The 23,874-nt window shown below is 49.0% G+C and overlaps 1 protein-coding gene across 2 annotated transcripts; it reads left to right on the forward strand.

Moving 5' to 3' along the window:
- The first annotated feature begins 178 nt into the window (after nucleotides 1–178).
- On the forward strand, nucleotides 179–20,599 carry CD22 (CD22 molecule). 2 transcript variants are annotated; one of them, XM_081119535.1, is made up of 15 exons: nucleotides 179–325; nucleotides 9,853–9,894; nucleotides 11,422–11,477; nucleotides 11,898–12,099; nucleotides 13,021–13,326; nucleotides 14,491–14,769; nucleotides 14,894–15,157; nucleotides 16,270–16,527; nucleotides 16,732–16,995; nucleotides 17,071–17,334; nucleotides 18,761–18,857; nucleotides 19,044–19,119; nucleotides 19,294–19,412; nucleotides 19,784–19,868; nucleotides 20,148–20,599. In XM_081119535.1, the coding sequence occupies exons 1-15, from the start codon at nucleotides 301–303 to the stop codon at nucleotides 20,277–20,279; spliced, it is 2,469 nt and encodes an 822-aa protein (XP_080975661.1). In that variant the 5' UTR covers nucleotides 179–300; the 3' UTR covers nucleotides 20,280–20,599. The 2 variants fall into 2 exon arrangements, with proteins under 2 accessions (XP_080975661.1, XP_080975660.1); XM_081119534.1 differs by lacking the exon at nucleotides 179–325 and having other exon boundaries at nucleotides 9,800–9,894; nucleotides 11,725–12,099.
- Nucleotides 20,600–23,874: the final 3,275 nt, after the last annotated feature.

A 23,874-nucleotide genomic window follows, 5' to 3' on the forward strand; every position in this document is an offset into this window, starting at 1 on the left:
TAGCCAAAAGAGAGGAAGTGGAGACGGTGAGAGGGGATAGGGTCAGGGCCTGTTTTGGAGGAGGAACCCATGGGGCTTGCTAATGTTGGAGGGGGTGGAAAGAGAGGAGTCCAAGATGACTGGCCACTTAATTGATGCCAAAGAAGGCAGAGGGAGCACATCCAGTGAACAACACAAGCGCGCTCTATTCTGGCCATGGTCAAGGTCAGGAAGCCCTGATGGCACCCCTTCCATGGGAATATCTAAGCTGAAGAAGAGTCAGAACCCAGAGACTTAGAGTGACGAGGGCACACGCGCAGGATGAGGTCTGCGGGCTGGAACAGGGGTGAGCAGATCTCATGTCCCATCTGTTGGGAGGGATAAGCCATCCGGTGCAGGAGGGAGGACACTCAGGCACCAGGCCAGGGTCAGGGCAACACAGACCTTTGTCCCTCTCCTCCCACCACCCTCCCAGGTCACTCGTGGCTGAGATGACCTTGTCCTGAGGACCATGCCTGGGCAGCAGCTCCGTCATTCATTCTCAGTGGGGAAAGGGCCCCAGGTCTGGCTGGCTGCTCAGTGCCCTCCCCTGGGCCCGGGTTGGGTTCTCACAGCACTGCTGTAGCAAAGCTCCAAGCCTTCTTTCCACCCACCTCACTCTCAGCTCCAGCCTGCTCCCTGAGCAGGAGGTGACAACCTCAGCTCGCTGGCTGGGCTGCAGCCAAGCAGAAGGCCCCTTCTCACCCCCAGAGCTTGGTCTGCCTGAGGTTCCCAACTTCCTGGGGAGTGGGAGGGTAACAACAGTTTGGTCTCAGAGGGCCTCTCTGTGAAGCTCAGGCTAGGGTTGAGAAGCCACAAGTGTGTGACTCAAGGTCACGATGGAGTGTGTGGGTCAAGCAGAGTAAGTGATGTGCTTGATTGACAATAAGTGACAGCCCACTTTCACAGAGAGCTCATGCCATGCGGGCAACCCTGAAAGCACTTCAGGTGACTTCTCACAGCACGCCCGTGAAGTCAGTACTGCCCATATCAGCATCACCATTAGGAAGGAAACTGACAAGTGGCAGGACCAGAATTTGAACCCGGGCCTGCTTACCATGTGCTGGTCATATGCTGTGCGTGCGGCATCACGAGTGTGACCTGACCGACCCTGTGAGGAAGGCGCTATCATTATCTCCATCTTTCAGTCTTGAGCAGGGAGCTCAGAGGGCCACACAGCCAGGAGAGGGTGAGAGCCCAGGCCTCTCAGTGGCCTAGTTGCCTGGCCCCATCGCTTCCTTGGTGGGGGTGGAGTGGTGAGAGTCAAGTCACCCCAAACGGAGCTCATCTACCCCTTTGGAAGGAAGAGCGAAGGCGCCAAAGCTGCTGTTCTCGGGAATTCTGCTCCCCCACCCTTACCTTCTTCAAGCAGCCCTAGGCCTCCAGAAATCAAGGCACATTCATGGGCCTATTGCCCGGTTTCCTCCTGTTACAGGACAGTGAGGAAAGCCTGGAGCTGTGCCAGCAGGGGCCTCAGACACTCCTTCGTGGTGATGAGTGGGGATTTAAGTCCCCAGTGGGTCCTCCGCTGAAGAACCTTTGGAACCCTGTCCCCCAGCCTGAAGCCCCCATTGGGATGGCTGTCTCATTTTTTAACTTCTCATTTTGAAATAATTATAGGCACAGGAAGTTGCAAAGAAAACAGGCCCGATGTGTCCTCCACCCAGCTTCCTCCCATGGTCATTTCTTACATAATTATAGTGAAAAAAATCAAAACCAGGAATTTGGCATTGGTCCAATGTATGTGTGTAGTTGTCAGTCCTTTTATCACACATCTAAATGCGTGGAACCGCCGCTGCAATCATGATACAGAACCAGACAGGACAGTGTGGCTCAGTGGTTGAACTTTGACCCATGAACCTGGACGTCACCAGTTCGATTCCCGGTCAGAGCACATGCCTGGGCTTCTGGCTTGATTCCCAGAAGGGGGGTGCAGGAGGCAGCCGATTGATGTCTCTCTCTCTCTCACTGATGTTTCTATCGCTATCCCTCTCATTTCCTCTCTCTAAAATTAATAAAAACATATATATATATATATATATATATATATATATATATATATATATTTTAAAGGTTACAAAACCATTTTGTTACCACAAAAGATCTCCCTGTAGTCACATGCACTTCCCTTTCCCTCACTATCCATAACCCCTGGCATCCAGTAATCTGTTCTCCATCTCTGTCATTTTGTCATTTCAAGAATATTACATAAAAGGAATCATTCGCTCTGGGACCCTTTGAGATTGGCTTTTTTTACTCAGTACAATGCCCTTCAGAATCGCCCAGGTTGCTGCATGTATTGCTCTGCTCCTTGTTCCTGCTCCGTGGCGCTCCCTGGATGGATTATAGTGAGGAGCATGTCTGTTGTTTCCAGTTTGAGGCTATTACAAATAAAGCTGCCATGAACAATCGTGCACAGGTTTTTGGGTGGACGTAAGATTTCATGTCTTGGGGATAAATGCCTAGGAGTGCAATTGTTGAATCATGTGGTAGGAGTATTTTGTTGGTTTTTCAAGAAACTCACAAACTATTTTTCAGAGTGGCTCTGCCGTATACAGTCCCCTCAGTCATGTATTGTTGATTCAGTTTTACCGCATTCTCACCAGCGTTCGGTGGTGTCATTATTTTTTATTGTAGCTGTTTTTCTAATAGGTATGTAGTGATATCTTATCATGGTCTTGATTTGCATTTCAGAAATAACTAGTGATGTTAAACACCTTTTCAGGTACTTATTTGCAATTTGTATATTCTCGCCCACGAAATGTCTCTTCATGTCTTTTGCCCATCTTCTGACTGGATGGCTTGATTTTTTAAATTTAATGTTAAGTTTCGAGGGTTCTTTATATACTCATTCTGAGTCCTTCGTCAGATACGTGGTGTGCAAATATTTTTCTCCTAGTCTGTAGTTTATCTTTTCATTCTCTTAAAAAGGTTTTTCACAGAGCAAAAAAGGAAAGATTCCTTTTGATGAAGTCCAATTTATTGATTTTTAGAGGTCATGCTTTTGGTCACATGTCTAAGAGCACTTTATCAGGCCCAAGCCCCAAAATGTTCTCCCGTGTTACCTTCTAAAGTTTATAATTTAATGTCTCACATGTGAATCTAGGATCCACTTTGAGTTGATTTTTGTATAAAGTGTGAGGTTTAGGTTGAGGTTCGTGTTTTGCCTATGGATATCCAATTGCTGGCCACGGCTTGTTGAAAAGACTATCCTTCAGATTAACCAAAGAACTTACAAGCATATGCGCATAGCCCATGGGCACAGACAGACAGGTGAAGGTCTGGGGTGGGGGGGAGATGGGTGGAGGGGGGCAAAGAGGGGGAAATGGGGGACATCTGTAATACTCTCAACAATAAAATAAATGAAAAAGAAAACACTATCTTTCATCCTCTGGATTGCTTTTGATCCTTTATCAAAAATCAGTTGGCCATTCTTGTGTGGGGTTGTTTCTGGGTTCTCTAGTCTGTTCAGTTGATCTATATGTTTATACCACCCCCCCCAAGATCACACAGCTTTGAGTACCGTATATTACTCCATACTAAGCCTAGAAATCAGGCAGTGATTCCTCCCCCTTTATTTTTCTTTTTCAGAAATATTTTCTATTCTAGTTCTTTTGTCTTTCTGTATAACTTTAGAATAATCTTGTTCATAACTACAAAAAAAATCTTTCTGGGGTTCTGACAGTAATTGGATTAAATCATATAGAAATTTGGGGGAAAATCACAGCTTTACTATGTTTAGTCTTCCAGTTCACTAACATGGTATTTATTTAGGTCTTCTTTGATTTTTTCAGCAATATTTTGTAGTTTTCAGTATGCAAATCTTTTTTTTTCAGTATGCAAATCTTATATGTGCTTTATTGGACTGATTACACCTAAGTATTTCTCTGTTAAGCCATTATAAATGGAATTGTATTTTAAATTTCAGTTTCTATATGTTCGTTGTTAGTACAAACAATGTGACTGATTTTTGTGTTGAACTTGCATTCTGCAACTTTGCTGAACTCACTGATTAGTTTGAGAATTTTTGTGTAGGTTCCTTGGGATTTTCTACATAGAACATTGTGTTATCTGCAGATAGGGATGGTTTTATTTCTTCCTTTCAGATCTATACGCTTTTTATTACCTTCTTTACCTAACTGTGTTGTCTAGAAGTTCCAGTACTATCTCGGATAGGAATGGTGAGAAGTGAACATCGGTGCCTTGTTCTCAGTCTTAGGGGAGACAGTGTTCGATCTTTCAGTGCTGTGGTTTTCAGAGAGTTCTAATCATGAATGGGTGTTGAATATTACCAAATTTATTTTCTGCAACAATTTATATAATCATGTGATTTTTTTCCCTTTTCCCTATTAACATGAGATTACATTAACTGCTTTCCAAATATTGGACCAGCCCCGCATCCCTGGAATAATACACTTGGTGAGAGTGTATAATTCTTTTTATACATTACTGGATTCTATTTGCTAATATTTTGTTAAGGATTTCTACATCTATATTTATGAGGAATGTCTGTCAGTCTTTTTTTTTTGTACTATCTTTGTTTGGTTGGGTGCTTTTTTTTCTTTTTTGGCTTCATGGTAATACTGGTTTCATAGAATGAGCTGACAAGCATTCCCTCTACTATTTTCTGGAAGAGATTATGTAGAATTGGTGTTCTGTAAATGTTGAGTAGAATATATGGGCCTAGAGGTTTTTTTTCAGGCTTTAAATTACTTTAGTAGTTATAGGGCTATTCAAGTTGTCTAATTCATATTAAGTGAATTGTGGTAGTTTGTACGTTTCGATGAATTGATCCATATAAACTAAATTGTCAAATTTATGTGGGTGGAGAATGTTCCTTATTATCTTTTTGATGTTTACAGGGTCTGTAGTGATAACAACCTGCTTCATTCTTAATATGAGCAATTCGTCTTCTCTCTTTTTTAAATTTGTCAGTCTTGCTAGACGTTTGTCAATTTTGTTGATCTTTTCAGTGAACCAGATATTTTCTCTTCTCTATTACTTTTGTTTTCTGTTTCATTGATTTCTGTTTTTATATTTATGATTTTCTTTGTTATGCTTGTGTGGTTTTTTTTTTTCCTCTTACTTTTCTAGTTCCTGGAGATGGAATCTTATATTATTGATTTGAAACTTTTCTTCGTTTACTGTAAGCATTTACTACTATTCATTCCCCTCAAGTGCTTTGTCCTGTCCCACAGATTGTGATAAGTTCTATTTTCAGTTTCTTTTAGCTCAATGTATTTTTATTTCCCTTGAGATTCTCTCTTTGACCCATAGCTTATTATGAAGTATGTTGTTTAGTTTCCAAGTGTTTGGAGATTTTGAACTTCATGGTTACTTTCTTCTACAAATGCCAATTAGACCCCGTTGGTTGAGGGTGGTGTTGGGCTCTTATGTATCCTTGTTGATTGTTTGGTCTAGTTGGTCTGTCAATTGTTGAGGGAGGAGTGTTAAAATTTCCAACTATAACTGCAAATTTGTCTGTTTCTCCATTCATTGCTATTGGTCTTTGTTCACATATTTTGCAGTTCCGTTGTTTGGTGCGTAGACATTTAGGATTGACTCTTCCTTATTATAAAATATCCTTCTCTGGCTTTGGTAATTTTCCTTGTTCTGCAGTCTTCTTTATCTGTTATTAATATAGCCACTCTTACTTTCTTTTCAATAATGTTTGCATGGTATACCTTTTATATAATATTATTTTATCTTACCTACATAATTATATTTATAATTATTTTCTTATAGACAGCATATAGTTGGGTCATGTTTTTCATCCACTCTGTCAATCTCTGTCTTTTCACTTCTGTATTTGGACACTTTCTACATTTAATGCGATTACTTAATGCTAAGGCTTAAGTCTGCCACTTTACTTCCTGTTTTCTCTGTTTTTAATTTCTCTCTTCCCACCTTCTTATGGATTCCTCAAGCAATTTTTAAACTTCCATTTTTATTCCTCTATAGTGCTTTTTAGTATGTCACATCATATAGCTTTTTTAGTGGTTGCTCTATTACATTATATATTACTAATCAGTCTACTGGTTTCAACATTTACCAGTTCAAGTGGAGTGTAGAAACCTTACCTCCCTTTACATCCCTTTACCCTTTCTTGCTTCTAATATAATTGTCTCAAATATTCCCTCTACATACACTGAGGACAGCATTACACAGTGTTAAAGGTTTTTCTCTGACTGTCAAACACAATTTAGAAAACTCAAGAAGAAAAGTCTATTGTCTTTACCCATAGGTTTGTCTTTCCATGTTCTCGCTTCCCTTTCTGATGTTCCCAGATTCTTTAAAAAAAAAATCATTTTCTTTATGTTTACAGAATTTCTTTAAGCATTTAAAAAAATATATGTCTTTATTGATTTTAGAGAGAGGAAGGGAGAGGGAGAGAGAGAGAGAAGCATCAATGATGAGAGTCACTGATCGGCTGCCTCCTGCAGGCCCTCTCCTGGGGATGCAGCCCGCAACCCGGGCATGTGCCCTGACCGGGAATCGAACCCCGATCGCCTGGATCCTAGGTCGATGCTCAACTGCTGAGCCACGCCCGGCTGGGCCTTTTAGCATTTTTTAAAAGTAGGTCTCTTTTGGTTAACAATTCTGTTACTTTTCTTTCGTCTGAGAATATCTTGATTTCCCCTCCTTCCTGAGGGATAGTTTTCATAGGTACCGGTTTCTGGGTGGATGGTTAATTTCTTTCAATACCCAAAAAATGTTGTTTCACTTCCTTGTGGCCTCCTTGGTTTTTGATGTGAAAACTACCATCACTTGAAGGGGCTTTCTCCCTATAGGTGTCGTGTCAGTCCTTTGTGGCTGCTTTCGAGATTCTTTGTCTCGTGTGTCTGGGCATGGATTTCTTTGGGATTATCCTATTTGGGATTCTCTCAGCTTCTTGAATTTGTAGATATGATTTTGTTTGCTTGTGTCCTTTAAATTATGGACATTTTTAGCCATTGTTTCTTTGAATACTTTCTCAGCCCCACCTTCTTTCTCTTCTCTTTATGAGACTCCAGTGACATGAATATTAGATCTTATAATCACACATGTCCCTGAGGCTCTGTTCATTTTTTTCTGTCTATTTGTCCTCAGTTGTTCAAATTGGGTACTATCTATTATTCTATGTTCCATTTCACTGATTCTTTCTTCTATATTCTCCGTTCTGCTGTGGAGCCATTGGTTAAGGTTTTTATTTCAGTTAATACATTTTTTAGTTCTAAAATTTCCTTTTAGCTCTCTTTATATTTTCTGTTTCTTTGCTGAGACTTTCTGGTTTTTCATTTGTTTCAAGCATGTTTGCAATTGCTCACGGAAGCATTTTTATGATGGCTGCTTCAAAATCTGTGTCAGATAATTTTAACATCTGCATCAGCTTGGCATTCGTGTCTGTTGGTCATCTTTTTTCATTCAGTGTGAGAACTTTCCTGTTTCTTAGTATGACAAGTGATTTTTCGATTGAAACCTGGAATTTGGGGCATTATGTTATAGGACTGGGTCTTAAATCTGTGCTATAGCCAGCGTCCCGGGCACGGCTCCAGTGGAATGAAGTGGGGCCCCATCACTAGGGGAGAAGCCCAGATTCTCCATTCAGCCTCCCTTGGCCTCGGCGGGTGAAGGTTCCTTGTTATTGTTGGACAGGGGTGGGAGTTCAGGTTCCCCGCTATTATCGCCCTAGTTGGGAGGGGGAGGTGTACTTTATTAGGGCGACCATGTGGCTCCCACACAGATTCCACCGTAGGAGGTGGGAGCCCTGACTGCCCACTAGGCCTCCCACACCGCTCCAGCGAGGAGGGGAGGAATGTTTCATCACCACAGAGGGCGGTGGAAGTTCAGGCTCCCCATGGGGTCCCCACTGACACTGTGGGGCGGGTGAGCCCAGTGGAGATGAGGGCCCAGCTCCAGACTCACCTCAGCCCCCTCTGGCACCACTTAGGTGGGGTACAAGGGGGTGGCCTGAGGATCTGGGCTACAGAAGTCTAGGCTCCCCACTCAGCCTTTGCTGTCAGGGGGTGGGGGTGAGGCTTCAGGTTTTCCTGGAGTCGAGCAGTTATTGCCTGAAAGATTTCTGTCTACACTGCCCCTTTCCTGGCTCTTTGGCTAGAAGGGCGAGATTTTGCTGAAACTTTTTTGGTCTGTGCCCGTTGGTATTTCCAGTTGCTGGCTTCTCCAGAATTCAGTCTGGGATATATGAAGCAAAGAGAAAACCCATGGGATTCGCTGCCATATCATTCCTCAGGTCCTGGGGTCCCTAACCAGTGTGCTTTCTTTCTACCCTTCAGTCTTCCCATGACTGTTTTATAATGCCCGGGGTTTCTAGTTGTACTTAGAAGAAGAAATAGGGGAAAGTACACCTACCCCATCTTCCCAGAACTGTGTCCGGTATTTTTGCCATACTATCTTCGCCGCATAACTAATTGACCATAAGGCAGTTTTGCCATAAAAAGATAAAATAATTGGCTGACAGTTTGTGTGTGTGTGTGTGTTTGGTTTCATTTCTTTATTGACTAATCAATCAAGCATTGTAAAAAAAAATAAGTAACTGATTGACAGTTGGTGTTTTTATTTGTTTGTTTGGTTTCATTTCTCCATTGACAAAGTTTTCATAATTACTCACATTTCTGTATTATAAATAAATCTTAGCTCTCACAGTGGTCTGTACAGTGATGAGGAAACATGGTGCTGGTCTTAAAATAGTTAACAATTCTTCCAGGAGATAATTTGCCACAAAAGTTGGTTTCCTGTTTTGAAACACGCTACACTAGGAGGAAAAAGGAGGCCAAGGACTCTCTTTGAGGGCACAGAATTGAACCCACATTTCCCACAAAACAATGACAAGTGCTTAGGTACAAAATAAAGTCAGTTATTTGCATAGTGTGGCTATGAATCTACATATATTTTAAATGTATTCAAATGTTTTGTATTTCTTAATAAAGTCTTAATTTTCTTATGCTTCATTTTATTTTTAATATTTCTCGTTTATTTTTCATGATTTTATCTTTTTTTATGGCAAAATTGCCTTAGTAGTTATGTGGCAAAAACATTTGTGGCAAAAGTTCTTGCAGCAAAGCTGCTGCAGCGAGGGTAGCTAGGACCTCTCAGAACATCACTGCTTTTTGAAGAACTTGTCCCTCGCTCTCTCTATTTCCTTCTTAATGCCCAGCAGTCAGTAGAATATGAAAGGGCCAGAGTGCAGATTTCTCAGAAGCTTCCCTTATCATCTGGAGGCTTTGCGTGGCTTGCCTGCTGTCCGGCTCTGGTCTCAAACACTCGCACACTAGACATCTGATAAAAGCAGTGAGGTTTTAGTTTCAACACCGGCCGGTTTAATAAGGCTTCACATAGTTACCTTCTTCCTTTCTGATATCCCTGGGCTCTTTCTCAACCCCTGGGGGCTGCTGAGACGTCAATGTCAGGGTCAGATTCCCCACTTTTCAAGCCTACGGAGGGAAAGTAACTGGAATGAGAACAATTGGATGGTAAAACTAAACAACAAATACTTCCAAGTTGACCTGTGCCTTTTTCAGCAGCCTGGCAGTTCTAATCTGCTTGGATTGAGTCATTAGAGTTACCTAAGAGCTGGATGGAGGGGAAGTCGTGGAAGAGCCCCCTCTGAAACTCATCTGATGGAGAAACTCCATACACTGAGGCAAAAAAACTCACCCTAGATATTCGACTGACCTGACGCCAAGCCCATATCCCCCTCATTGCCCCTTTCCCCCACTCCGCAGATCGCCAGGCCTCTGTCAACCTCAGGGCCACAGAGAGGCAGGAGGTGTGGCCAAAGAGGGTGAAAATCAGTTATTGGAGGTTTTGCTGTGCTTCTCCTTTCACTCTCAGATGCTGCCAGGATCTCTGAAGAGGGAAGACACCAGGAAACAGGTAAAAACTATTTTGTTTTCTTTTGCATTTAAGAAGCAAGTATGGAGCAGCTACTGTGTTCCAGGCACAATTCTTGGGGCTGGTAGTACAGTGGGGACCCCCTCCCTCTCTTGCTGTGTTACAGCAGGTTGTAGAAACTTGCCTTTGAGCATCTCTCTTGCTGGGCTTGGTGAGCAAAGATGCAAAGACTAGACTCCAGTAGTCCATTCCTGCAAAGACTAGTCTCCAGTAGTTCATTCTTCCCTCTTGGGCATCCAGTGACCATAACTGAAGGGTCTGAAAAGACCTGCAGCGAAGTGTCTTATTGAACTTCTTTAAACCCAGCTTCTCTCAAATGGATCTGACCTTGGAGACTTTTTTGTGTGTAACACCTGCAGAGCCTGCTGGTGTCGGCTCTGCGTGGAGAGACTGCCCCAGTTCAGACCTCTTATAAGACCCTACTCCCTGCCTGGGCCAGGCCAGCACAGCCACTACGCCTGGGGACAGACCCTTTCCTGCTCTCAGCAAGCAGCTTAGCTTTCCCCACACCAGGTACTGGATACACAACAGCCTTTGGCAGGAGCCACACAGCTGGTGGGTGGGTGGGGACACTGATGCATGGGAAATGTCTGCAGGGCGGGTGGGAGGGGCACGGATCTGTGCTGAGAACGGAGACACACTCTGTGAACACATCCTGCCTGGCTCCCAGGGGATGGCACTGAGGGCACAGCCATGCAAATTGGGACTTAAATTTAACTCTATGTAAATGTAACTTTGTAAAAGTATAGTAAGGTGGTGGGCCAGCTCGCTGGGGGGGGGGGGGGGGGCATGGGGGCGGAGAAGAGAGAGAAGCAGTTGCACATTGGCAGCCCTTGGACTGTCTCAGGTCCACAGACAGGATGCTTGTTCATTTGTTTGAAAGCAGGGCATTTCACAGGGCAATCTGGCTTCTTATTTCTCCTAAAACAGTGGAAGATCAGGCAGTGCTGAGCCCACATTCCCACTGGGCAGCAATTGGCTAGACCCAGGACCACCTACCCAGCCCCTGGAAGCATCTTTTTCCTAAGTCCTTTCAGACCCCTTTAAATGTTCTCCTTATATCATGCTTAATTATTGGTTTTACAGTTATTTTTTCCTAGTCTTTGAAATCAAGTTTTGGCCATGTCTCTCCCCTATGTAAAACCCTTCACTAGTTGCCCCCAAGGCGAGCTCCAAGTTTCCCAGGGCCAGGCACTTGCGGTGCTGTCGTCTGGTGCGACTCAAAGCCTGAGAGCTGGGCAGGATGTTTATCGTCGTGGATGGGTGGATGGATGGGAGAACAGAAGGAGCGCTGGAAGAGAGGCCAGCCCAGCAGGGCGTGCAGGCTGATGCGAGAGGCCTGGATACCAGGGAAGCCCATGTGCATCCAGAGCCCTGCATCCCACCACGCAGCCAGACGTGGGCTTCCCAGGATCAGGGGCAAGGGGTCGGAGCTCAGTGGGTGAGCAAGAAAAGCCATCTGGAAGAAGTAAGCGACCAGGTGGCTCAGACACACTCTCTCCACCCCAGGCTCCCACCTAGATACATCACCATGCGTCTCCTCAGCCCCTGGCTCCTGCTCCTCGGTAAGGACTGTGGCCTGGGCTGGTGCTTGGGTTCTGGGGTGACTGTGGGGCTGGGGGAGGAGGAAAGATCTGGGGCAGAGAAGAGCAAATGTGGGGTAGGGGAGGGACAGGCAGTGGGCACGTGTATATGTGCTGCTTTCTTTGTGTGTGTGTGTGTCTCCCTCTCTCTTCAGAGGGGATTCTTTACACCTCTGAAAGCTCTCCATGCCCCTCAATAATGCTTTCTGATCACTGTGGTGGGTTCCAGAATACTTGGCTCTTTCTGACTCACAAATTTGGAAGGTTGAGCACCCGGCCACCCTCTACGCCTGGGAGGGGAGCTGCTTCTGGATTCCCTGCCGCTACACAATCCCAGGGAATAAAAATACCCTGAAAAACCTGACTGTGTACCACAATTCTACATTTGACGAAAAAACCAAGGAGTACACAGGGACAGTCCTCTACAAGAAGACAAAGTTGGAGATGCCTGTCCATCAGAAAAGGGTACAATTCCTGGGAGACGACACATCCAACTGCACCCTACTCATCAACCCTGTCCAAGCCCAAGACCATGGTCAGCTGGGGCTGAGGATGGTATCGGAGGCTGGCAAATGGATGGAGATAATGTCCCTCCAAGTCTCCAGTAAGGCCCTGGGGGGGGGGGTGTCCCCTGCTTGGGGCTCAGGCAAGGAGGGAAGTGGGAAACGCCGACTCCTGGGACAGGGGCCGCAAGCAGGGGGCCAGTGAATGACTTGAGCAGCACAAGACAATAGGCTGTGGGCATTTGGAGCATGAGCGCTTTTCCCCCTCGAGCAACCCACCTGCCACCAGATCCTGCCCATTCTGGAATCGGAATGCCAGGGTACCTGATTTTACAAGAGGAGATAAAACTCTAGATGTTTAAGTAAAATCTTGCAATGCGTTAATGCTGGTGATTCATTCTAATTGGCCCTTCACAGCTAAGTGACACACTCGTGGGCGTGGGAGTGGAATAATCACAGGGCTGGGGCCTTCACCTCAGGGCACATGCTCGCTGGTTTTATAGCCTCTCTTCAGTGGGTGGTCTAGGCAGCCCTGTGTTTGGGGTAAGATATGTAGCTTTGGACCCTGCAGTCTGCAGGCCTGGGCCCAGGAGAGCTGGGATTGGCTGCCCCAGTCCTGCTCACTACAGGGACCCCCTAAAGGAACGCTGCTTGGGGTGCCTCCACTAGTGAGGCCGTTAAACAAAGCAGGCTTGTCGTCAAAGCTAAGAAAATGGTGAAATTCACGTAGGGGCGGTGGGGAGTGCCATCTTGCAAATGTTTAGAAAGCAAACATTTGGGAGTGAGAACCGAGGAAGTACAAAATATGCCGTGTGAGTCCTAAGGAGGTTCAGCACTCACAAGACCTTTCAGAGGGTGCTTCGGGGGAGCAAAAGTGATTTAACAGAGAAAGGCAGGCCTGGCGAGAGGTGGGTGGACTGGTAAGGGGACTCGGGCAGGGCGTCTGCAGCCAGGGGTAAGAGGCTAGTGTGCGGCGGCCCTCAGTCCTCCAGGCTGCCAGCAGGCTCCCTACTCTTTTGCAGAGACGCCTTCTCAGCCTCACATTGAGCTTCCCGGAGAAATCTGGGAGCTCCAGGAAGTCACTATGACCTGCAAGCTGAATTTCGCCTGCTTCAAGTACCAGATCAAACTGCAGTGGGCCCTGGAGGGATCAGAGCCACTTTCCTCTGTCCTCTCCACTTCCCTGTCCACCAAGATGGTCTCCACCTCCAGCCGGCTCACTTTCCAGCCTCAGTGGACTCACCACGGCAAGGCTCTGACCTGCCAGCTCCTGAACGACACAGGGGACGGGCTCCTCTCTCAGAAGACCGTGCAGCTAAATGTGAAGCGTGAGTCTCTCCAGGGCTCCTATGGGCAGGATGAGGGACTTGGCCTCTTCTCCCAACACCCCAGTGAGCGCCCAGGGTAGCAGGAGCCTCCACAGAAGGGAGCACAGTCCGTCTACGGGCCCCTGGAACGGGAATGGTCCAGGCTGAGTTGGGTTCCCTCCTCCACCATCCCTGTTGTGAGCCCTGGCATGTCAGGAAACGGATTCGCTTTAGCATCTGCTTTGGTCCAACAGAATAAAATATTTTAATCTATCATCAAGCAATAACATGATTCTGGGATCATCTGCTTAGGGGGTGAAGGACTTTTTTATATCATTCATTCATTCGTTCAATAGATATTTGTTGCAAACTTACTAGGTGCCAGGCCTTATTTATGGTTGCAGGGGAGACAGCAGTGAGCAAAATTCTTGCCCACGTGGAGCTAGCATTGCAGTGGGAAAGACAAACAATAAAGAAATCAACAAAGAAATAGAGCACATAACAGTAGGTAGTGCCAAGTGTGTTGAAAAAAGAATAAAGCAGGGCTTGGACAGAGGAAGTGAGAGGGGGACTTCGTGAGGCAGGTGAACTTGAGCTGAGACTTGAGTGAAGGGAGGGACTGAGGCAGGCAGATATTTTTGAGAAGATTCCAGAAAGAGGCAAGAGTGAGGGCCAAGTTTTGAGGTAGGAACTTGGTGTGTCTGTGACAAGCAAGGGGCCACAGAGGCTTGGCACCATGTCTGAGGGGCTCAGTGTAGCAAAGGATGATGGACTAACCACAGCAAGAATCTGACCTGCCAGCTCCGGAATGACACAGTGCACTTGAGCTTGTGAGTAATAGTCCGGGTTTTGAATTTTATTCTAAGTGTCGACTCCACTGAATGGTTTCAAGCAAAGGAATGACAAGGCCTGATTGACAGTATTAGGAGTGCTGCTGGCTGCTGATGGAGACCAGACCTCTGGGGACTGGGGCTGGGAGGAGCAGACACAGGAGTTAGGAGGCGGTGACAGTTGCCATCTCACGCTTGTTGACAAGGGGAACAGAACAGTGAGCGGCTGCACACCCTACATGCTATATGCAGGCCACTGCTTTATCAGAAGAAAAGCCTGGCAACTTCTTACAGCTTTACACCCTCTGAGAATTGCCTGTCCCCTCCCTCCCTCCCTGTCCCTCTGCTCCTCCAGACTCCCCAAAGTTGAAGGTCAGTCCTGAAGTAGTCATTGTAAAAGAGGGTGACCCTGTGACCGTGATGTGCCAGATCATCAGCAGTAACCCGGAGGCCCAGGCTTTATCTTGGTTCAAGGATGGACAGCGCCTGAGAGGGCAGGACACACTGCAGAGGGAACAGAAGACTCTCATGCTAACTCTGTTCAGCACGACCAAGCAGATGAGTGGAATGTATCACTGTGAGGCCTACAATTATATAGGCTCAACAACGTCAGAAGTGGTCCTCCAAGTGCACTGTGAGCCTCCTGGGAACTGTGGAAGGGCAGGCAGGGAGTTAGCAGGGTGGAGCCAAGGCCCTTAAGAGGCCAACAGCTGAGGCCTCTGCTCAACTCCCCCACTTGCCTCTGCCCCTTTTTCCAGATGCTCCGGAACCTTCCAGGGTTCAGATCTCCCCCTCACCAGCTAAGGAGGAAAATACAGTAACGCTGACTTGTATATCAGGGGCCAATCCTCCTCCAACCAATTATACCTGGTATCACAATAATATTGAAGTGTCAAGAGGGACAACCAACACCTTCCAGATCCCAAAGGTTCTCCGCAAGCATGCTGGAAGTTATTCCTGTACGGCAGAAAACAGTCTAGGTACTGGAGGAGTTGGCCAGGAGGCTGAGTTGGATGTCCAATGTGAGTAGTCACAGAGCCTCGGGGCTCTAGAGGGAGGAGATTTCCACCTTCCTCCTCTTGGGTGGTGGAGGAAGGCAGATGAGCTCAGGGCATCCCTGGGTTCCTAGGACGGACAGCAAGCAGAAGCCAGGATCTCCTGACATGTGAGCTCCTTGGGGCAAGTGTGCTGTTGATCACAGTTGTATTCTCAGCGCCAGAAGAGGGCCTGGCTGGTGGTAGGTGCTCAGTAGATGTTTGTTGAACGAATAAACTGCGAGATACCAGGGCCCCATGAGGGACACAGAGACCTGGCGTCACTAAGCAGTGGCTGAGTCCCAGGAGGGGTCCTGAAGTTTTCGAGGAGAACTGGGGCAAAATGTGTCATTACCTCTCCATCATCAGACCCTGTTTAACACAGTGAATCTTGTCACCGAGTCGAGCCCAGGACAAAGAGAATCTATAGTTTTCATCTTTGGACCCTGGAACCTTATCGTCTGGGCCAGACAGGCTGACCGGAATGCACAAATCCTGAGCTTCTAGACAGCCCCATGTGTGACAGCCCCAGCGACGCCTGTTTGTTGAGTGTTTACCACACACCACACCGCTCTAAGGGCATCGTCTTATTTTGTCCTGGCAACAATTCTACAAGGCTAGATACTCTTAGGACCTCAATGACGGATGAGTAAACTGAGGTCTGCAGCCCATGGCCTGCATCTTTAAGGGCAGGGCTGCAGCTTTAAGCTGAGGTCTGCAGCTTTAAGTGGCAGGGAGAGGCAGCCTGGCTCCAGAGCTGTGCTTTTACTATTGTGGTGGTGGTGGTGGTGGTGAATTGTTATTAGCACTGATGCTGCGGCCACCCAGCGGTGTGCCCCAGACCCTTGCAAAGACCCCCGCACAGCACCACGTGCTCTCTGCCAGAGCTGTGCCCTTCACCGCCGCACCTGCCTCTCACAGCCAGGCCAAACAAGAAGGGCAGGGTTTCTGTCCTCACACAGAGGCAAGAGGGGCGTGCGAGCCTTCCTGTGGTTAATTTAGGGACTGTGTGGATGCAGGGGACAGGTAGATGGCGAAGAGGAAGGAAAGGTATTATGAACAGCTAACTTTTCTTCACTGATTTCTCTCATTTCTCCCAGATTCTCCCAAGAATGTCACCATAGTGATTCAAAACCCCACACCAATCCAAGAAGGAGACAGTGTGACCCTGTCCTGTAACTATACTTCCAGTAACCCCAGCGTTACCACATATAGATGGCATCCCCAAGGCCCCTGGAAAGAGCTGACACCTGGGGTGCTGCTGATTCCAGAAGTTGCCTGGGATGCCAGCCCACTCAGATGTGCAGCCTGCAACCAGTGGTGTTCATGGGCTCCATTTGTCAGCCTGCAGGTCCAGTGTGAGTGACCGGGCAGGGGCATCTGGGAGGTGGCTCAGGTGGGATATGGAGCTCTAAGGGCGAGGAGGCTGGACCCTGGGCCAGAAAATGTACAGAAAATTGAGGGATAAGAGTCAGGGGTCAGCACCAAGGGGAGAGGAAGTCCTGGGGACAGGAAGAGGGAGCGGGACCCTGGAGGTCAGACTGAGGCCCTTGCTTCCCCAGATGCCCCCAAAGGTGTCAAGATCCTGCCGATCGACCTGCATTCTGAGATCCACTCTGGGCACCCAGTCCTCCTGCGATGCGACTTCTCAAGCAGCCTCCCCGCTGACGTCCGCTTCTTCTGGATGAAAAACGGCATCTTTCTGAAGGAAGGGAGAGAACTGAGCTTTGGCTCCGTCTCGCCAGAAGATGCTGGAAATTACAACTGCTTGGTCAACAACTCCCTGGGACAGAGCACGTCCGAGGCCTGGGTGCTCCGAGTGCTATGTGAGTGGCTGCAGCTGAGGGCGGAGGGGGGCAGGTAACTGGCCACCCGGCTCCTGACCTCGCTTCTCCTCACAGATGCACCGCGGAGGCTGCGGGTGTCCATCAGCCCCAACGGCAGTGTGATGGAGGGGAGGAAGGTGGTCCTGACGTGCGAGAGTGACGCCGACCCTCCCGTCTCCCGCTACAGCTGGTTTGACGGGAATAACCAAAACCTGCACCATGAACATCAGACGCTGAGATTGGATCCCGTGACAATCCAGCACTCGGGAGCCTATTGGTGCCAGGGGGCCAACCGACTGGGTGTGGACCGGTCACCCCCCAGCACCCTCACTGTCTACTGTAAGGCCCCTTCTCCTCTTCTTCTCTGGCCTTGGCCACTCCCGTGGTTTTCCTTCAAGGCTGTGCATTTCAGACCACGTACCCCTTCTTCCTCCCCTCTCTCTCCCTAGCCTGTCCGGCCAGCCCAACCTGTGTGCTCAAAGGCACCCCCTGCTCCACCAGCTCCCCTGGCTCCCCTCCTTCCCGCCCAGTCTCTCCTGGCTCTCCAGGAGGATCCCTCGCAGGCTGCTTCCACCTTCCAGACATCCTGAGCTCCCACTGGGTCCCTCTCTCTCTCTGTCTCTCTATGTTAATTTTAAATATGTTTTTAAAAATTGATTTCAGAGAGAGGAAGGGAGAGGGAGAGAGAGAGAGAGAAATGTCAGTGATGACAGAGAGTCATTGATCAGCTGCCTCCTACACCCCCCCTCTCCCTCCCCCGGGGATCCAGCCCACAACCTGGGCATGCGCTCTGACAGGGAATCAAACCTTGATCTCCTAGATCATAGGTAGACGCTCAACCACTGAGCCAAGCCAGCTTGGCAAGTGCATGTTTTTTAAAGACCATACGAGTGCATGGTAAAGAACTAAAACAGCACAAAAGGTAAATAGTGGAAATGAAGACACCTCTCCTTTCTTGCTCCCTGAGGACTCTGCCCCCTCCTTCGGAGCCTTCCCTGCTGGCAGCTGTTTACGTCTCCTCGGAGAATTCTGTGTGTGCACAACCTGCACTTATATATCTATGTCCACACACCCTGAGCTCCCCCACCCCATGTCGTAACACCACTTGGAGAGTGTGTATTCAGGGTGTCTAAAGAGTCTGGAAACATAGGGAAGATATTTATTTATTATACTTTTTCAGATTTATGAGTGGAGCTATGGCTTTAAATTTAGAGGATCATTGCCTGCAAGGCTCGACACTAAAAGGAATTAGCCTGAGCTTGTAACACATTGTATTAGAACAGGTTCCCTGGCTCTCCACTTTGCAGACACCCTGGAGACCTGCCTCTTTTCCTAAGGGCTGTGCTGTATCTGCTGCCTAACTTACTACCCAGTGCCCTCCTCAAGGTGTGTGTAGTCTCCTGCTCGGGGCACCCTTGCAGGGATAGTTGTAGGAGAAATTCCTACATGGAATAGCTGGGCCAGAGGACAGTTTTTTGAAGTCCTGATAGTATGGTCAAAGTGCCCCCTGAAGAAGTTGTACCCATTTATGAGGGTTACATGCTTTGTGTATGCCCCTGCCTGTCACAAAGCAGGGCCTCCTGGGCAGGTCCAGAGGGCAGGGACTGGCTTCTCCCTCTTTGTCTGCATCGTTTCCCCACTGGAGGAGATCATGCAGGAGAAAGGACAGGGCTCTACGGAGAGACCAGGCGACTGTCCAGGGCAGAGTGGGCAGGCATGTGACTGAGACAACGGCATCCACGGAGGGCCCTCCTTTCTCCTTCAGACAGCCCGGAGACCATCGGCAGGCGAGTGGGCCTGGCGCTGGGGCTCATCCTGGCCCTCCTCCTCCTGACAATCTTGGGATTCAAGATTCAGGGAAGGTGAGCTCCTGACGCTGCCGTCCTTCTCTCCTGTCCCCCCTCTTGCTCGCCCTCAGCCCATTCGAGGGAGTGACTCCAGTTACTCCGTCCTGGCCTGGCCTGGCCCGGCCCGCAGGCCACAGCTGCCACTCCACAGGGCCCTGCCCCATTCCCTTGCTCCTCACAGAGCGGGTCTTTCTTTCTTAGCTGGAAGAGAATTCAGAGCCAGCAAGGGCTTCAGGAAAATTCCAGTGGGCAGAGCTTCTTTGTGAGGAATAAAAAGGTAGGGTGGCAGACAGAGGGAGTGGAGGGCAGACCTTCAGTCAAGCAAAGAAACCCAGTGACGTGGGAGTGGGGGGGAGGGAGAGCCCCTGGAGAAGCCCTGCAGCCAGCAGCAGGGGAGGGGACCGTGGTGGGGAGAGGAGGGCCACGAGCTGAGACCTTGTCTCCCTTGCAGATTAGAAGAGCCCCCCTGTCGGAAGGCCCCCACTCCCTGGGCTGCTACAATCCCGTGGCGGACGATACCATCAACTACGCTACTCTGCGCTTTCCTATGGGGGACACACCGAGGACTGGGTACTGAGGGGACCAGGACGGTGACATCTGCACCCTGGGAGTGCGGTGGGAGGGAGGAAAAGCCCATGTCCCACCTGCCATCTTTGTGCCAAGCCCGTGCCAGGCAGCACCACATTCCTATTACCCGCCCCCTTGGGTAAGTAATGGTCTCAGGAGCTGGAGCTGCCCCTTCAGCCAGGAGAATGTATGCCCAGAGTCAGTCTCTATCACTGAGGGTAGGACTGGTGCTCACTCATCTGACACCTCAGCTCCTACTGTGAGCATTAGGCTGAGAGGCTGGGGTGCTCTTGGGGTCTAGGGAAGCTAACGGGGGAGGAAGGAGTTCGTGAGAAATGATTCATTTGTGGTCATCTATCTGTCCCCCCTCTCAGGGACGCAGGGACCTCAGAGGGACAGAGACCTTCCCTAAACAGGGACGACACAGTCACTTACTCTGTGGTTCAGAAGCGTCAAGTGGTAAGAGGGCAGGGCTATGGAAGGGAGGCGGTGGAGGCCCTGGCCCCAGCTCTGAGTCCCAGATGGGGACACTTGGGAGGACTCAGTGGTGTCAAAGGCTGGGCAGTGGGGGGGCCTCTTGAGCACAGGGCAGGCACCTCCCAATCTGAGATGCCAGCGGCAGCCAGTTTCTGGACAAGAGTGCTCCTGCTCGGGCTTTTGATCCCCCAGTGGAGTGAAGGAGAGAGGGGCAGAGGCTGGTGACCATGAGCCCAGCTGACCATGATGTGGCTCTCTCAGGGCGACTATGAGAACGTGACTCCAGGTGTTGCAGAAGATGACGGGATACATTACTCAGAGCTGGTTCACTTGGGGTTCGGGGAGCGGCCTCTGAGAGAAGAAGGAGTGGAATATGTGACCCTCAAGCACTGATGGGTCCAACTGGCTGAGGTGGAGGTGCCCAGGGGCTGTAGGGGACAGGATAGTCATGGCCCCTGCAGCTCCTGCTGCTCAGCTGAGAACTTGCACAGGCTCCCCTTGCATGCACACGCACACACACACACGCATGCATACACATACACATGCATGCGCACACGTGTGCATGCGCACACACACAATTACTGCATCCAGTCGGTACAGAGACCTTTGGGCATGGCCCAGAGACAGTCTTCCCTCTCAGCATTGGTAGCCACAACCATCCGAAAGGCCAGGCCCTGATCTTTCCCCATGCTCCTTCCCTCCCATAAACTCATCTAAACACTCAGCCTGCGCTGTACATATCCCCCTGCCCCACCCCAGCCATCTGCCACCCCCTCCAAAACCCCACTCCCCACTGTCTCTATCCCAGTGGGGATCAGCTGCTCGCTAGCTTTCCTTCTTTCCCTCCCCAACCCCTTGACACCCCCCTCTCACCCCACTCTGATAGCCCCATTCACTAATCTTACACCTAATTTCTGCCTCTGGAGCAAAGTCCAGAGAATGGGACGTAAATGGGGTAGAAAAAGGAACTGTCTGGCACTGGTTTCTCCTCTGCGTGAGAGAGGCATCCCACGGGGGGGATCTCGAGGCTGTAGCCCCACCCTCAGGGGTCTGGTGGTCTGAGACATACACCAGTGCACACAAACATGTAACAAGCACAGAGTTGCACAATAAAAATGGCTCGATGTTACCTCAAAGAATCAATCAGCTATTTCCCGTCTGTGGAATCAGAGTAGGACCGGGACCTGGAGAACACATCATGGATGGGGCTTGGGGAGGAGGGTTGAAGAGCCTGGAAGAGTTTTGAAGAGGGTTGAAGGGGCTTGAAGAGTCTGTTAGCTTGTTGCAAAGAGTGCACTGGGTCGGAGCCGGGGTCTGCCTCTTCTACTGAACTAGCCGAGCCACCTTGGGCGGAGTTCACCAGCTTATCTGAGCCTCAGTTTCTTCCTCTGTGAAATGGAGATGCCGCTACCTATTGTGCATGTGGTTCAAGGTAGGAAGCGATGTATAATCTCACATTGCTGGAGTTCTGTTATAAGAAGCCTTATGCAATAGCCAAAAGTCCCCCAAACCAGATGCCCATCTTATTTGCATCTTTTGGAGAATGCGAAAAGGGGAAGCCAATTCATTACACAGCTATTCTCAAAAGTGACCCTGCCAAGTTCTTTTATAATCCACAGATGTCTAAGAGCTCTAAGGCCAGCTGCCTTAAGAAACTTCTCAGCTTCCCCTTCCCGAGAGCGGCCAGAGGTGACCTCTGAAAATGCCTCACTGTTCACTTGGCCCAGAGACCCCCACAAATTCATGCAAATCAAAAGGTTCAAATCTTCGTGTTCACTTTAAGAACACTAGTGAAACTGCCCAGGCCATCAAGGGTATGCATATCCAAAAAGCCACCAAGTATCTGAAGGGTGTCACTTTACAGAGGCCATGTGTGCCATTCCGTCATTACAGTGACAGACTGGGTAGGTGGCCCAGGCAAAACAGTGGGTCTGGACACAGGGTCGGTGGCCCAAAAAGACTGCTGAATTCTTGCTGCACACGCTTAAAAATGCACAGAGCAGTGCTGAACCTAAGGGTTTAGATGTCGATCCTCTGGTCATGGAGCACATCCAGGTGACGAAGCTCCCAAGATGCGCGTGGAGCTTACAGAGCTCATGGGCGGGGTAACCCACGGGAGCTCCCCCTGCCACCCAGAGGGTCGCTCCTGAAAAGGAGCAGATGGCTCCTGAACCAGAAGAGACGCTGCACAGAAGGAAAAGATGTCCCAGAGGAAACTGGAGAAACAAAACCTTGTGGCCTGGGAGTAAATTCAACATAAAATAAATACTAATAAAAGTAAAAGCAGGAAAAAAAGAAACCTCTTAGCTTTTCTACTATGCGCTGTCGCTCCCACCAGTTCCCTATTTTGTCACTAATTCCGACTTTCCAGATAGGTCCTTGCAGCTTTCCCCCCACTTGTCAGGTCTGAACCCCTCCCCCCCCACTCTCTGGCTTCTGCCAATGGGCAAAGGCTGTTCTCCTTGGGAGCAGGAACCGTGGTTAATCCACCTTTTTCCTGCCCCCTCCACTTTCCCATCTGCTCAGTACCAGAAAGCTCTGCAAAGGAAGAGATTCTGGTCATCCTCGGAATTACGGGGGCAAGGTGCTGATTTCTTCTCAGTCCTCTTTGTCCCAAGTTTGACTCCCTGTGAGCACCATCGGGAGGAAGAAGAGACTCCAAGAACTGCTTAAATGAGCAGGAAGGGTTTGGGGGGTTCTGAATTGAAAACGAGATCCAGTATCATTCCGCCATTCCTTCAGCAAACATTTACTGAGCACACGTCAATGCATCCAGCCCAGAGCCAGTTATTGGGGTACAAAAAAAGATATGACATAGTTTTCATTTGGAGATCTCTGGGGTGCCCAAAGGGCTTTAGGGCAGGGTTCCCCTCGAAGAGGCTGGAGTCAGCCCTGAGTCTGAGGCGGCCTGGCGCAGGCTTCCTGGCAACCAGTAGATTCCTTTCCATCCTGCCCCTGAGCCTGGCTGCTGACGTAAATGTACTTCATGATCAATTGACCAAGAGATGTGGCCATCAACAGGCATCAGTGAGGTGTGCACAGCAGGTGGCCAGGGAGCTCTGGGGCCAAAGACTCCAGACCACAGGCAGCCAGCCCTCTATCCTGCCCCAGATCTCCCCCGCCCCAGCCCAGACAATTGACTATTCAACTCCCTGAGCGGCTACTATGTGTGCAACAAGCAGTGGACGAAGCAGACAGAAATCTTGCCCTCACTGACCAGCATTCTAGCAGAGGAGCCAGCAACTCTGATTACTCGAGCATTGAGTGCCTTGAAAAAACACCACACAGGAGGAACACACAGACTGGAGAGGGGAGGGGCCTGTTTGGATGGAGGGGCCTGAGGAAGTGGCACTGGCCAGAGGCCAGATCCCCTGGGGGGGGGGGGCAGGGCCAGAGCAGAGATCTTGAAGACCCTTGTCTTCCTTTGCACCCAGCTTTGCTCGTCTCTCAAATGCTTGTCACAGGAGGTGAAATGGCACTCCTCTTGACTTTTCCCTTGGTTCTGGCAGTTTCTCCAAAGAGAAAATACTATACAGCAGGTGGCAAATTCTTCTCCATTCCAAGAGAGGGGCTGAGCAACATCCGTGGGACTTGGAAGGGAGGCGACCAGGAATCAAGTTAGTGACTGAGGTAGAGAAAGGAAATTAGATTATTTCTTTGGAGGAGGTTGTTGACATGCGGCCCCACCTGAAGCCTGGTGAGAAGCACTCCCAGAAAACCACCCAGAGAAGCTTATTTACCTATTTAGGGTGACTTGGAATGTGGGAGGGGCAGGGTAGCTTGGTGACCGACATAAATGCCCAAGAAAACTGAAGTCAAGTCTGCTGTCAGTCTGAGGCAGCAGAGAGAGATAGAGACAGACAGGGAGACACATGCACACTTGGAGATAGACAGAGAACCACAGAGGCAACCTCGGGCCACTTTAAACCTCAGTGAGGCAGTCTTTCTGGAAGGGAAGGTGACCCCAACTGGAAGTAAACGGCCAAGG

The sequence above is a fragment of the Miniopterus schreibersii genome (assembly GCF_964146895.1).
Source record: "Miniopterus schreibersii genome assembly, chromosome: 18".
NCBI classification, from domain to species: domain Eukaryota; kingdom Metazoa; phylum Chordata; class Mammalia; order Chiroptera; family Miniopteridae; genus Miniopterus; species Miniopterus schreibersii.

What these genes read in the sequence shown, in the direction of transcription:
- CD22 (XM_081119534.1), top strand. Translation starts at nt 11,444, where the DNA reads ATGCGTCTCCTCAGCCCCTGGCTCCTGCTCCTCG. An exon ending in GGATTCAAGATTCAGGGAAG is followed by an intron (nt 18,858 to 19,043) that starts GTGAGCTCCTGA and finishes TTTCTTTCTTAG; the next exon opens with CTGGAAGAGAATTCAGAGCC. An exon ending in TCTTTGTGAGGAATAAAAAG is followed by an intron (nt 19,120 to 19,293) that starts GTAGGGTGGCAG and finishes TCTCCCTTGCAG; the next exon opens with ATTAGAAGAGCCCCCCTGTC.